At 42.7% G+C, this 13,321-nt stretch overlaps 1 protein-coding gene across 1 annotated transcript; it reads left to right on the plus strand.

Annotated features, from left to right (window-relative positions):
* The first annotated feature begins 5,834 nt into the window (after window positions 1-5,834).
* On the plus strand, window positions 5,835-8,643 carry LOC306985879 (zona pellucida sperm-binding protein 3-like). The gene is made up of 8 exons (XM_079588624.1): window positions 5,835-6,562; window positions 7,066-7,184; window positions 7,258-7,361; window positions 7,450-7,627; window positions 7,770-7,887; window positions 7,972-8,054; window positions 8,122-8,213; window positions 8,283-8,643. The coding sequence occupies exons 1-8, from the start codon at window positions 6,017-6,019 to the stop codon at window positions 8,348-8,350; spliced, it is 1,308 nt and encodes a 435-aa protein (XP_079444750.1). The 5' UTR covers window positions 5,835-6,016; the 3' UTR covers window positions 8,351-8,643.
* The last annotated feature ends 4,678 nt before the right edge of the window (window positions 8,644-13,321 follow it).

The following is a 13,321-nucleotide window of genomic DNA, read 5'->3' on the forward strand; positions in this document are numbered from 1 at the left end:
TATTTATTTCAAGTCTACATATCCACATTTCATTTTCGAATCTTTTATAAATAAAATTTATTATTTATTATTATTTTACCTCTTCTTGACCAGCTCATAAAAACAAAACAAATACTACACAAATTCTATTTGAAAACTGATAATTATATATATGTGACATGTATGTAAAAAAACACTGTTATACATGCATAAAATATATGGGCTGGTTTTATATGTCAATTGTTCAATTTTCTAATAGGTTTTATATATGGGCATATATATGGTATATATTTTATATATGTGGATATATTTAATATATGTACATACTGTATATTACATTTCCGTATGGGATAACAAGTCCAAACTTTTTGCTGCTTGTGGGGCTGCTCGTTCATGTCACTCTGTCGCTTCGCAACGAGCTTGATGTGTCCGTGCTGTCGGAAGCGGTGGAGAGCAGCTTTCTCCCCGGGCAGAGTGTGCACTTCACCGTCAAGTTATTTTCCTTCCGTTGAACATATTCAAAATAATTACTGAATCTCCACCCGTCGAAACTAGCTTTCTGTTGCTGGGAACCTTCCTCTGAAAAGAGCTTGCCGTTGTTGACGCTTTCATTTTCCCCCATCTGTCTTTGAGGGTGCCGCTCTGCGGCTGGCTGCCGGGTGTCGACCAATCGATGATGGTAAATGATACCTCGTGCCAAACCCAGACCAATCACTGTTCCATTCACGCCCTCCTCCCCTTCCCTTCTGTTCTCTGTGTTGTGTGCCTTGTGTGTGATGGTGCTACTGGCAAATGTAACGCAAGTAACTAGCTCGGGAAAACTGTAATAATATTACCATTTTCAGACGAGTAATGCCTTACACTAGTTACTGAAAAAAGTAATATTATTACAGTACACCCAACACTGGTTATGCGTTTGAAGCAATTAGTTTGATGCAATTTGATTAAAAGAAGAATTTCTGGTGAAAATTATAACCACTGAGGCATTTATATAGCGCTTTCAAATGTACTCCAAGGCTGTGCTCAGATTATCAATACAACTTCATGAACTCCTGATGCGCATGTCGACACAGCAGCTGCTGTATCGATTTTGTTGTGCTTTTGAATGTAGCCAATTATCACGCGATGTAAAGTTTAGCAACGCAAAACATTCAAAATGGATGAGGATTTTGCCACTACTGACAAAAGTAAAAAAAAAAAAAAATAGGAGTATTTTGGGTTTAACTCTAAAACAGAGTTGGAGATAAGTCATGCGACATGTAAGAACTGCAAAAGTTATGTACTCTGCAACATGACAAACCTCTCTCTGCATCTAGCAAGACATCATTCAGCCCTGGTCGAGCAGCACACACCTGTCATCACAAAGCAGGTGGTGTTTTGTCACGTCAAAGCAACATCAAAGCAAATTTAAAATTGCTGGCTAATGCTTATAATAAATTCTCTAAGATTATTATTCACGTCGGCACTAATGATGTTTGACTTCGCCAGTCGGAGATAACTAAAAATAACGTTAAAAGAGGTGTGTGAACTTGCAATTACTATGTCAGGCACTGTAATTTGCTCTGGCCCCCTTCCTGTTCGCAGGAGTGCTGAGATAGTTAGCAGATTGTCATCACATAATGGCTGGTTGTCTAAGTGGTGTCTGCAAAATAATGAAATCATAGAAAATTGGAAAAGTTTTTGGGGCAAACCTGACCTGTTGAAAAGAGATGGTATTCATCCCTCCTGGGATGGTGCTGCTCTTCTCTCTAGTAATTTGGCACACAGTCTTAGAGATAAAACGTGACAATCTGGGGCTCAGGTCAGGAAGCAGACAGACTGGCTTAACCGCCACACACCAGCTATAGGTGGAGACAGAGCACTCACCACACACCAGCTATAGGTGGAGACAGTTCACTCACCACACACCAGCTATAGGTGGAGACAGTGCGCTCACCACACACCAGATATAGGTGGAGACAGAGCACTCACCACACACCAGCTATAGGTGGAGACAGAGCACTCACCACACACCAGCTATAGGTAGAGACAGAGCACTCACCACACACCAGCTATAGGTGGAGACAGTGCGCTCACCACACACCAGATATAGGTGGAGACAGAGCACTCACCACACACCAGCTATAGGTGGAGACAGAGCACTCACCACACACCAGCTATAGGTGGAGACAGTGCGCTCACCACACACCAGCTATAGGTGGAGACAGAGCACTCACCACACACCAGCTATAGGTGGAGACAGAGCACTCACCACACACCAGCTATAGGTGGAGACAGAGGACTCACCACACACCAGCTATAGGTGGAGACCAGGCACGTGCAGAGGGGGGGGCTTTGGGTGCTCGAGCCCCTGCCCTTTTTCAAAATTAATCAAAAGTGCCCTTCTCAAACAAATATCATTGATAATATTGTGGTCAATAAAACAAAATGCATTTGCTTATAATTTACATGACAATGTGCACAAGACTAAAGTAGCCTAAATTCACGTTTATTTTTACGTTTCTGTCAGTCTGAGGTGTCGTTGCTATAACGCGTTGCTATGGGTTGCGTCACTTGCGTCAAGTTGTGCGTGTCTTGCTTCGGTCTTGACTGACGGTCTCCATTTTCGAGGGTCTAAAACTCCGGAGTAGTGTGTGGGCGGCAGGCATAACCGTAGCAAAAGTTATGCGTTTTAAAATGAAAATGTACTAGTTTACACGTAGGTATCCCACACAGTCTGTTTGGGAACCGATGCTCTCGAGCGTCTTTCAGTCAGTATGGCTCGACGGCAGAAAAAAAAAAAAAAGCTTTTTTTTTTTTATTATTATTTTTTATAATAAAAGGTTGTGTCGATTCAATTAAAAATCCACATAACACATATTTTAAAATATTACTTAATTCGCTGAAGCCTGTTTGTCATGCATAATACACCGACCAATCGTCATCTGGCACAAGAAGTTCAAATATCATTGGACGGTCATTTATAAGTAAATCATTTGAAAATTACATGGACAGACGAATTGACATTGAAGTGATCTGAATCTCCGTCGTTGACCTAATGGATGTTAATTGACTACAAACCAGCACTAAAAGTAGCATTAATGGTAAGTATAGTATTCAAGTCACTTAAATTTAGTCTATATTGATACACCGTTTACCATTATGAAACTATCATAGTTTGTTAAATGAAGCCCAGGCCTACTTGCAGGCCTATTATGTGAAGTGTAGGCTGCCTGACAACAACACGCGAAATGGTGACTTTATTATTTTAACATTTTTGAACACACACATTACTATTTTTTTTTTAAAGTCCCTTTTAAAGTATGCGCTTTAAGCCTGCATTTATTTGATCAAAAATACAGATTTTTTTTCTATTTTAATATACTTTAAAAAATATATTTTATTTCTGTGATGCAAAGCACATATATATTTATATATATGCCCTTTTTAATATTTGAGCCCCTGCCCCTGAGGAACTCTCTGCACGTCCCTGGTGGAGACAGAGCTCTCACCACACACTAGCTATAGGTGGAGACAGAGCGCTCACCACACACCAGCTATAGGTGGAGACAGAGCGCTCACCACACACCAGCTATAGGTGGAGACAGAGCGCTCACCACACACCAGCTATAGGTGGAGACAGTTCACTCACCACACACCACCTATAGGTGGAGACAGTTCACTCACCACACACCACCTATAGGTGGAGACAGTTCACTCACCACACACAACCTATAGGTGGAGACACTGCACTCACCACACACCAGCTATAGATGGAGACAGAGCGCTCACCACACACCAGCTATAGGTTGAGACAGAGCGCTCATACACCAGCTATAGGTGGAGATTTGGCAAAGAAATCATTCCAAAAGAGCTCTACAGGGAATGCCTTGTCCCTTGAAGCACTGTGGGTGATATTATTGAGTTGGCCTTTTAATTGTCATGATTCTGCCATCTAGTCCTTGTCTTTTTTAAAGTCTTGAGGCAGGATCATGACAGACCCATGTTTTGTGTGCAAGCACATGGCCTTGTGTTTGGGCTGTGTGCTTGTGTTGTCTTGTCACCCAACCCCGCCCCCTTGTTCTCCTCGTTAGTCATTGTTTCATCTGTATCACCTGTCGTCATTATTAGTTTCTCCCTATTTAATCCCCTTGTGTTTGCTGTCCTGTGCCGGTTCATTGTATTCTCATTGTGTGTATCCTGTGAGACATTACCTGTGTGTAGACCTTCCTGTGAGTACCTTGTGAAGAACTCTGTCTTGTAAAGTCCTGATCTTGTTGCTGTTATTAGTCTAGTTATCTGTCAAGTCTTATGGCGCTTTTCCATTACCAGTACCAGCTCGACTCGACTCAGCTCGTCTCAGCTCAGCTCGGCTCGGCTCGCGTTTCGCTCCGTTTTCCATTGCATAGTACTTCCACAATAGTACCTGGTGGTCGTCATAGCGACGCGACACACACCCGCTACCCACACACACAGGACAATGGAGGAAATCGATGGGATTAGTAATGGGTATATCACGCAATCTCTGGCAAAACTATTTAAAAATGCCAGGGTTATTCAGGATACTCCGTCTGGCGCGTGCAATGATGGCGCAGTCAATAGTGACGATTCTCGCTGACCAATCAGCAGTCTCCCGTGTGTCACGTCACGTTTTAGTATCGCCTCAGCCCGCCTCGGCTCGCTTAGAACCTCGCCGGAGGTGATACGAAAAAAAGTACCTGGAAGCAGGTACTGGTACAACTTTTACACAGTGGAAAACCAAACAGAGGCGAGTCGAGTCGAGGTGAGGCGAGCCAAGGCGAGCTGGTACTGTGCAGTGGAAAAGCGCCATTAGTGTAGTTTGTCTTTGTTTTTGCCCACCAGTCTTGTTTTGCCCCATCGTGGGTTTTGTTTTTCCCTGTTTTGTCTGAATAAAACTGTGTTCAGAGCATACTGTGTGCGATTGGGTTCATCTCCCCACAAACCATAACATTAATATTCCTGTTCTCTTGTCTGTGCAAATTCAAAAGTTTAATCTTTTACGCCCCAAAACGCTCTTGTCATATAAAAGAACAATGCATACGTTTTTAGTAGAAAATTATGTAATGTAAATGCACAATATGATAAGAGAGAGTAAGTGCCTGTGCAAAAATCCACACTTGATGTCTTGACAACACGTGCATGTGACAGGAAGTGCCCAAGACTGTCCCATGTTTTAAAAATGCCAAAGCTCAGTGCCCTTGACATACACTAAACCCACACCATGTTGAATACCACTTCGGAGTGGTATTTGAGGCTAAACGTATCCCATCGTGCATCATGTTTGGGAACTTGCATGACTATAAGTAACTTTGCAAGTACAACTCAACTTATTCTTACCCTACCTGTCTACTAATACTGTACTAATACTCTAATGAGAGTTAGTAGACATGTAGGTGCAACGTTACATATAGTCAACATAATGTGTTAAAGGGACCGTCAAAATGAAGTGAAACTGAAAATATTCTACTAGAGAAATTATACATCATTTGGTAGTAAAAAATTTGTTGTACATGTTATTGGTTCAAATATGTAAGAGTATATTTTGTACAACATTTGCAACTGTATTCAATCAAAAATACAGTTTAATCGTAATTAAAGCATCACAATTTCTTTAAGTATGCAAAGTACCTGAAATTAAAATGTGTAAATAAAGCATAGTAAAGCAATAAAGCAATACTGTAAACTTGCATTTTTGCAACATTAAAAGTGTGTAATCAATTGGGTAATCAAAAGTTCTAAACACACTTGCGGTCTTCAAACCCACTTGAACACTTTAAACAAAGACCGGAAATACTGTAGGTCATTTAAGTAGACAAATGGTCAAGTACAAAGACATCAAGTGTGGTTATTTGGACAGGCCCATAAAAAATGTGCAGAGTGGTGCATCCCCAAGATGCATACACTCTACAGGTCCCGAGGAGAATCTAGGATAATCAATTAAGGGAAAAGGGGTGGAGCCACCTTAACTCAAAGCTGTACAAAAGGGCAAAGCCAAGCACTGCTGTGTGTTGTGGTGTTTGTGTCAAAGGTTGTTAGGATGGTGTTCCTGAAAGCTGTCTTAGTGCTGGTTGTGATTGTTACATTTGATCTGCCTGATGTCTTGGGAAGTGTGAGGTCCAGTCATAGTCCAAGAAGCATGGGGCCAAAATTAGATGCAGCTTCCAGAAGTCCTGCCCTTTCTCCTCTAGGGCTCTGGAACCCTTTGCAAGTGGCTTCTCAGTTTCAGAGTCCTTTGGATCCCGTCTCCAAAAACCTTGCGCAAGATCCTTTTGGCCTTCAGGAGAAGCAGCTGTTGCAGGGTCCAGTGAAACCTTTGGATTGGAGGTATCCCGTAGTTCCCGAGGTGCAGAGCGAATTGGCGGTGGACTTCCAGTTGAGGCAACCCATGACTCCCAGCAGCGTAGCGGTTCAATGTGGCGAGAACCGGGTTCTCGTAGAGGTCCAGCAGGACTTATTCAGCAATGGTCAGTTGATCCAGCCAACTGGTCTGTCTTTAGGTGGATGTCCGGTTGTTGGTCAGGATCCTGAGTCACGAGTGCTCATCTTTCAGTATGAATTACAGGACTGCAACAGTGTGCTGATGGTAAGAACTCCTAAATCTTAATGGTTTAATTGTTGTGGCAGAGGATCTTTCAAGGAAAGTCCGTTCACTTGATTTTACAATGCCAGGGCAGCTAAGACCAAGTTCTGTTTGAATGGGTAAATCCTGAATTTAAGCTACTTGCCTTTAGTAACCCTTCAAACCAACATCTGATGCAAACTATCCCATAAATGGTATGAAAGGAGCTTAAGAAACAAGAACAATAAATATTGTGCCTTAATAGTTAAAGCTAGTTTTTACCCTGGAACATCCAATGTGCATGTTCAATCCTAAGTTGATGTCTCCAAAACATTGACTATCTCTGGCAACACCGAAGCTACTGAGGGCAGCTGTGGTGATGTGAGGAATTTACTAATTGGTGATTTGCTCTTTAGGAATTCTACTATTGCAGAGTGTACCTTCTATTCATAGCAATATGAGTGTCCTGTCTTGGTGTATGTCAAGTCTTTGGGATGACCCTGTTGGTAACCACAATCTTTTTACAGATGAATGAGGATGAGCTTGTCTACACCTTCTCTCTTACCTACACCCCTGAGGCGCTTGCAGGTACTCCGATAACCCGTGCCGATGGTGCAGTTGTTGGTGTTCAATGTCATTATCAAAGGTAAGTGATTGTGACTAAATGCATTTCTCACGCAACTGGGAGACCATTTAATGGGTACTCTCATGAACCGCAGGCTCCAAAATGTAAGCAGTGATGCCTTGAGGCCAACATGGGTCCCTTATGCCTCAACAGAGGCAGGTCAAGAAGTCTTGCTGTTCTCCCTGAATATAATGATGGGTTGGTACAGGTTTTTTCTTTTAATAAAATGAATCTTTACCCTTGCTATTCTTGCTGTGCCTAAATTATTTGTATTATTTTTGTGAAGATGATTGGTCCTCTCAGAGGCCTTCATACTCCTATTTCCTGGGTGGTGTTATTAACATCGAGGCATCTGTGAAGCAGTACAATCATGTGCCTCTGCGTGTGTTTGTGGAGCGCTGTGTGGCCACTCAAGTACCTGATGTGAACTCTCTTCCAAGATATTCCTTCATTGAGAATCATGGGTAAGGTCATGGCCCTTGATGTGGTAGGACTGTTTAAGTTGCTTTTTGTAACCACTTTGTCACAGTCATGGGTAAGGTCTAGTTGCTTGATGCTCTGCAGTTGACATTCATGAGTTGCTCTTTGTGATTGTTTCGTCGTCAGGTGCTTTGTGGATGCCAAAACTACAGCTTCAAACTCCCGCTTCATGCCTCGGTCCCAGGTTGACAAGATCCAGTTCCAGCTGGAGGCATTTATGTTCCAGGAGGGCAGCAGTCCTTCTGTATGTACTACGAATATCATGAGTTAATTTGACTTCTCCTCCCATCTGCTTTGGTTTTGTGACTTGTCTGTCACCCCTTTGCAGATCTACATAACGTGTATTCTGAAGGCAACTCTTGCTTCTGCACCCAGTGACGCTCAGCGCAAATCCTGTTCTTTTGCCAATGGGTACGTGTTTTTATTTAATTTAAGTTGAGGTTTCTCATGTTGAAGGTTCCATGTCTGTTTATTGCAGGTGGTTTGCTGCTGATGGTAATGACCAAGTTTGTGGTTGCTGTGACTCAACATGTGGTCCTGATGGCGAATTTGCTGCTTCTCCCTATGGAGGTTGGTAGCTTTTGCTCTTTCTAAGGTTGCTTTTGATTCAAGTCTCTAACTTGGCTTTCTTCTCTCTAGGCATTCAGTGGGAAGGCAAGGCCTCACTTGGTCCTGTAATGGTTCAAGGGCAAAAGAGACCTTCTTAATAAAACTGACAAATCAATCATTGATTGTATCTGACTTGTAATTTTGCTTCATGTCTGGTTTAACTGCTTTTGACTTGGAAATGGTCCCTTATTTTGCCAATGTGGCGACACTTGATAGCCTTACTGTACAATTTAAGTCCCATAGCATGCAGCCATAGGGTTTCAAAAGGTATTAAGTAACTTTCGCCATAGGGAGTTTTCAATTATGAACCTTAAAGGAGAACTCCGGTGCAAAATGAACCTTTGGTCTAATTACAAATTGTTACCTAGTCAACCGTTATCTGAGATTTGTTTTCATGATTATCGAATGTAAATAGTTTTATCTCTAAAAACAGTTTAGCCTATAACGCTAGTATAACGCTAGTATATGGGGCATGGAGTAATGACAAATAAAAATTGCTTGTTAATACCACTAACAAGGCTCAAAATAGCCCCACACTAACACGGTAGCATAATGAGGGTCCCTACATGCAAACCGAAGCATTGAGAACTTTGACAGTGTCCAGACAGTTTAAGATATTTTATACACAGTCAACTTCACGTATATAAGCAGAATCCATCTTTGAAAAACAGACTCTCAATCGATCTACGAACCACCGATCCAAATGCGCTGGACCATATGAGATTCTACACAGTTCAGCGCATTTGGATTGGTGGTTTGTAGTTCGACTGATAGAGTCTGTTTTTCAAAGATGGATTCTGCTTATATACGTGAAGTTGACTGTATGTCATCTTATTAAACTGTCTGGACACTGTCAAAGTTCTCAATGCTTCGGTTTGCATGTAGGGACCCTCATTATGCTACCGTGTTAGTGTGGGGCTATTTTGAGCCTTGTTAGTGGTATTAACAAGCGATTTTTATTGTCATTACTCCATGCCCCATATACTAGCGTTATAGGCTAAACTGTTTTTAGAGAACTATTTACATTCGATAATCATGAAAACAAATCTCAGATAACGGTTGACTAGGTAACAATGTGTAATTAGACCAAAGGTTCATTTTGCGCTGGAGTTCTCCTTTAACCCTCTGAGGTGTTTTCTGGGTCCTGGAGGTGTTCTGACATTTGTGCTTATTTCTGTAACTTGTGACATTTTCATGGCTAAAGTCTTATTACACTGTATTCAGCACAAACGCTGCTACAATAGTATGTCAGCCGCATGTATGTAAAAGTTTTTAGTTGAGCTCTTTGTGTGGTTTGGGGAAAAAAAATTGTCACTGAAATAAGGTGAAATTACCCATACTGATTATTTCTTCACAAGACTTTTGAAAAGTGCATCATATAGCCTAGAATATTTGCTTCAAAACTGTGAAAATCATCCTGCATATTCAGATAAGACAATGTATTGATTTCAAATTTGTAAGACATGTTTTGTGTAAGAAAGCTGTATGCGAGAAGGCGTTAACAACCCATGCATATTGAGTGTTTCACACCTGACCAAGACCCTCCCATAATGGCCCTATTAGGAGCTCTCAGGCACTATCATTATGAGGCACAAAGAATGACTGCATTTAAAAAATAATGGCTTTTTGGATGTATTTATTTACAACACAATCCAAAGATAGTCAATTCACCTTTATTTATATAGCGCTTTTTACAATACAGATTGTATCAAAGCAGCTTCACAGTGATAACATGAAAATAATACAAAAAACAATTTCATCATCGTCCACCTTTAAGGCAGATCTATAATATTGTTGAATATTAAATGTCCCCAACTAAGCAAGCCAGAAGGTAAGGCAACAGCGGCAAGGAACCAAAACTTCATCAGGTGACAGAAGGGAGAAAAAAAACTTGGGAGAACCCAGGCTCAGTCGGGGGCCAGTTCTCCTCTGGCCAACGAGCGAACAGTGGATGATTATGATTCAGGAGCATTACAGGTCAGAAGTCAGAATGAATCAGAGTATTTGTCCAGTTCGAGAACATTATAAATCTACCAGTAAAGCACCTATCTGGGTCTCACTTCTGCCTGCAAACTGGTCTGTTAAGGCTGGGGTTTCACCTCAGCCTGCAGCTGGGCTGTGTGGCTAGAATGGGAACTATTCTTGCAAGAATAAATGTATATTTTCTTTTAAATACAATTTGAATCTTGACGTCTCCTTTGCCTGGGAATGCTGGTTTGTTAAATATTGTTTTTGCCACAACAACTTTCACAAGTCAAAGCAATTCATCACTGCTCAAGATTTAACAGTTTAAATGACTGTACCAGCCATTTGGATTATAGGATTATAATTTACCTACTTAATTTAATTATTTGACAGTTTAGTAAGGACATTTAAATCTGTTGCTGCTACTAGTCCCTGGCTACGGGTCTAAGGAAGAGCTAAACCCGGGATGCCCTTCACAATGGGTCGATTCACATTTAACCCAAGGTTTGCAGGACCACCACCTTTTTTCTTTTTTTTTTTTTTTTTTGCTCAGCCTTCTTGGTTGCTGTTATTAACAGACAAACACATCATTTAACAGTGCTTTTTTAAAAAGAGACTAGGAACAGTATAAGTACCTAGTAAATATTATTATTTTGTAGAATATTCTTGTACTTCACTTTTACTTGTTCCCATGTTCTATTGGACGGTGGCTCTGACATTAAAAATTAACAAAATAATTATGAAATTATTGAAATACTAAAATATATACTGTAATAAGTGTAGCTCTTGATCTGCTGCGGAGAAAAATTGAGCGCGCTCTTTGGCCACGGTGAGCAGCCAATAGCAGCGTTGCTGATCAATGTTTCTACTATCGATACATATCCCCTTTTAAACCAGCGCATGCACGCGCAATTATCTCAGATAACTCTATCCAGCTATACCGGCAGGTGTGTTCGAAGAACCTAATTAGCCAGATCATGATTAGGCCGATGATATCATCTTTGATGTCTCATTTGATTTCGGATGTTTTAAGCAACGTACGAAGAACCAGGGCTGTGCTCAGAATATCAATACAACCTCATGAACTCCTGACGATGCGTGTATCGATGCAGCTGCATTATCAATTCTGTCGTGTTTATGAATGTAGCCAATTATTGCGTGACGTCCACTTGTGGCAGTTTTAGCAACAAACAGCAGCGCGACGCATTCAAAATGGGTAGGAGGATATTGTTGCCACCGACAAAAGTAAAATAACAATTTTGGGTTTAACTCTAAACCAGAGAGTTAGACATGAGTCATTAATATGCATGAACTGCAAGAGTTAAGTGTTCGGCAACACGACAAACTTCTCTCTGCATATGGCAAGACATCAGCCAGCCCTGGTCGAGCAGTCACAGCCATCATTTGCCTGATGCTTTTTTCTCAACTCCCACCCACATCTCAGCACTCAAGAGATTACTAATATGCTTCATATGTCAGGATTTACGGCCATACAGCATTGTTGAGAATAGAGGCTTCAGACAATTGCTTCACGAGTTTGAGCCACTAGAACACACCAGCTATAGGTGGAGACAGAGCGCTCACCACACACACCAGCTATAGGTGGAGACAGAGCGCTCACCACACACAACAGCTATAGGTGGAGACAGAGCTCTCACTACACACCAGCTATAGGTGGAGACAGAGCTCTCACCACACACCAGCTATAGGTGGAGACAGAGCTCTCACTACACACCAGCTATAGGTGGAGACAGAGCGCTCACCACACACCAGCTATAGATGGAGACAGAGCGCTCACCACACACCAGCTATAGGTGGAGACAGAGCGCTCACCACACACCAGCTATAGATGGAGACAGAGCGCTCACCAGACACCAGCTATAGGTGGAGACAGAGCGCTCACCACACACCAGCTATAGGTGGAGACAGAGCTCTCACCACACACCAGCTATAGGTGGAGACAGAGCTCTCACTACACACCAGCTATAGGTGGAGACAGAGCGCTCACCACACACCAGCTATAGATGGAGACAGAGCGCTCACCACACACCAGCTATAGGTGGAGACAGAGCACTCACCACACACCAGCTATAGGTGGAGACAGAGCGCTCACCACACACCAGCTATAGGTGGAGACAGAGCGCTCACCACACACCAGCTATAGGTGGAGACAGAGCGCTCACCACACACCAGCTATAGGTGGAGACAGAGCGCTAACCACACACCAGCTATAGGTGGAGACAGATCGCTCACCACACACCAGCTATAGTTGGAGACAGAGCGCTCACCACACACCAGCTATAGGTGGAGACAGAGCGCTCACCACACACCAGCTATAGGTGAAGACAGAGCGCTCACCACACACTAGCTATAGGTGGAGACAGAGCGCTCACCACACACCAGCTATAGGTGGAGACAGAGCGCTCACCACACACCAGCTATAGGTGGAGACAGAGCGCTCACCACACACCAGCTATAGGTGGAGACAGTTCACTCACCACACACCACCTATAGGTGGAGACAGTTCACTCACCACACACCACCTATAGGTGGAGACAGTTCACTCACCACACACAACCTATAGGTGGAGACAGAGCGCTCACCACACACCAGCTATAGGTGGAGACAGAGCGCTCACCACACACCAGCTGTAGGTGGAGACAGTTCACTCACCACACACCACCTATAGGTGGAGACAGTTCACTCACCACACACCACCTATAGGTGGAGACAGAGCGCTCACCACACACCAGCTATAGGTGGAGACAGAGCGCTCACCAGACACCAGCTATAGGTGGAGACAGAGCTCTCACACACCAGCTATAGGTGGAGACACTGCACTCACCACACACCAGCTATAGATGGAGACAGAGCGCTCACCACACACCAGCTATAGGTTGAGACAGAGCGCTCATACACCAGCTATAGGTGGAGATTTGGCAAAGAAATCATTCCAAAAGAGCTCTACAGGGAATGCCTTGTCCCTTGAAGCACTGTGGGTGATATTATTGAGTTGGCCTTTTAATTGTCATGATTCTGCCATCTAGTCCTTGTCTTTTTTAAAGTCTTGAGGCAGGATCATGACAGACCCATGTTTTGTGTGC

This window comes from Phoxinus phoxinus, assembly GCF_949152265.1.
Source record: "Phoxinus phoxinus genome assembly, chromosome: 18".
Classification (NCBI taxonomy): Eukaryota; Metazoa; Chordata; class Actinopteri; order Cypriniformes; family Leuciscidae; genus Phoxinus; species Phoxinus phoxinus.

Excerpts from the sequence above, each read along its gene's own strand:
- LOC306985879 (XM_079588624.1), top strand. The coding sequence starts at position 6,017 with ATGGTGTTCCTGAAAGCTGTCTTAGTGCTGGTTGTGATTGTTACATTT. Across the intron at positions 7,888-7,971 it reads AGGAGGGCAGCAGTCCTTCT|ATCTACATAACGTGTATTCT; the intron begins GTATGTACTACG and ends ACCCCTTTGCAG. Across the intron at positions 8,214-8,282 it reads TGCTGCTTCTCCCTATGGAG|GCATTCAGTGGGAAGGCAAG; the intron begins GTTGGTAGCTTT and ends TCTTCTCTCTAG.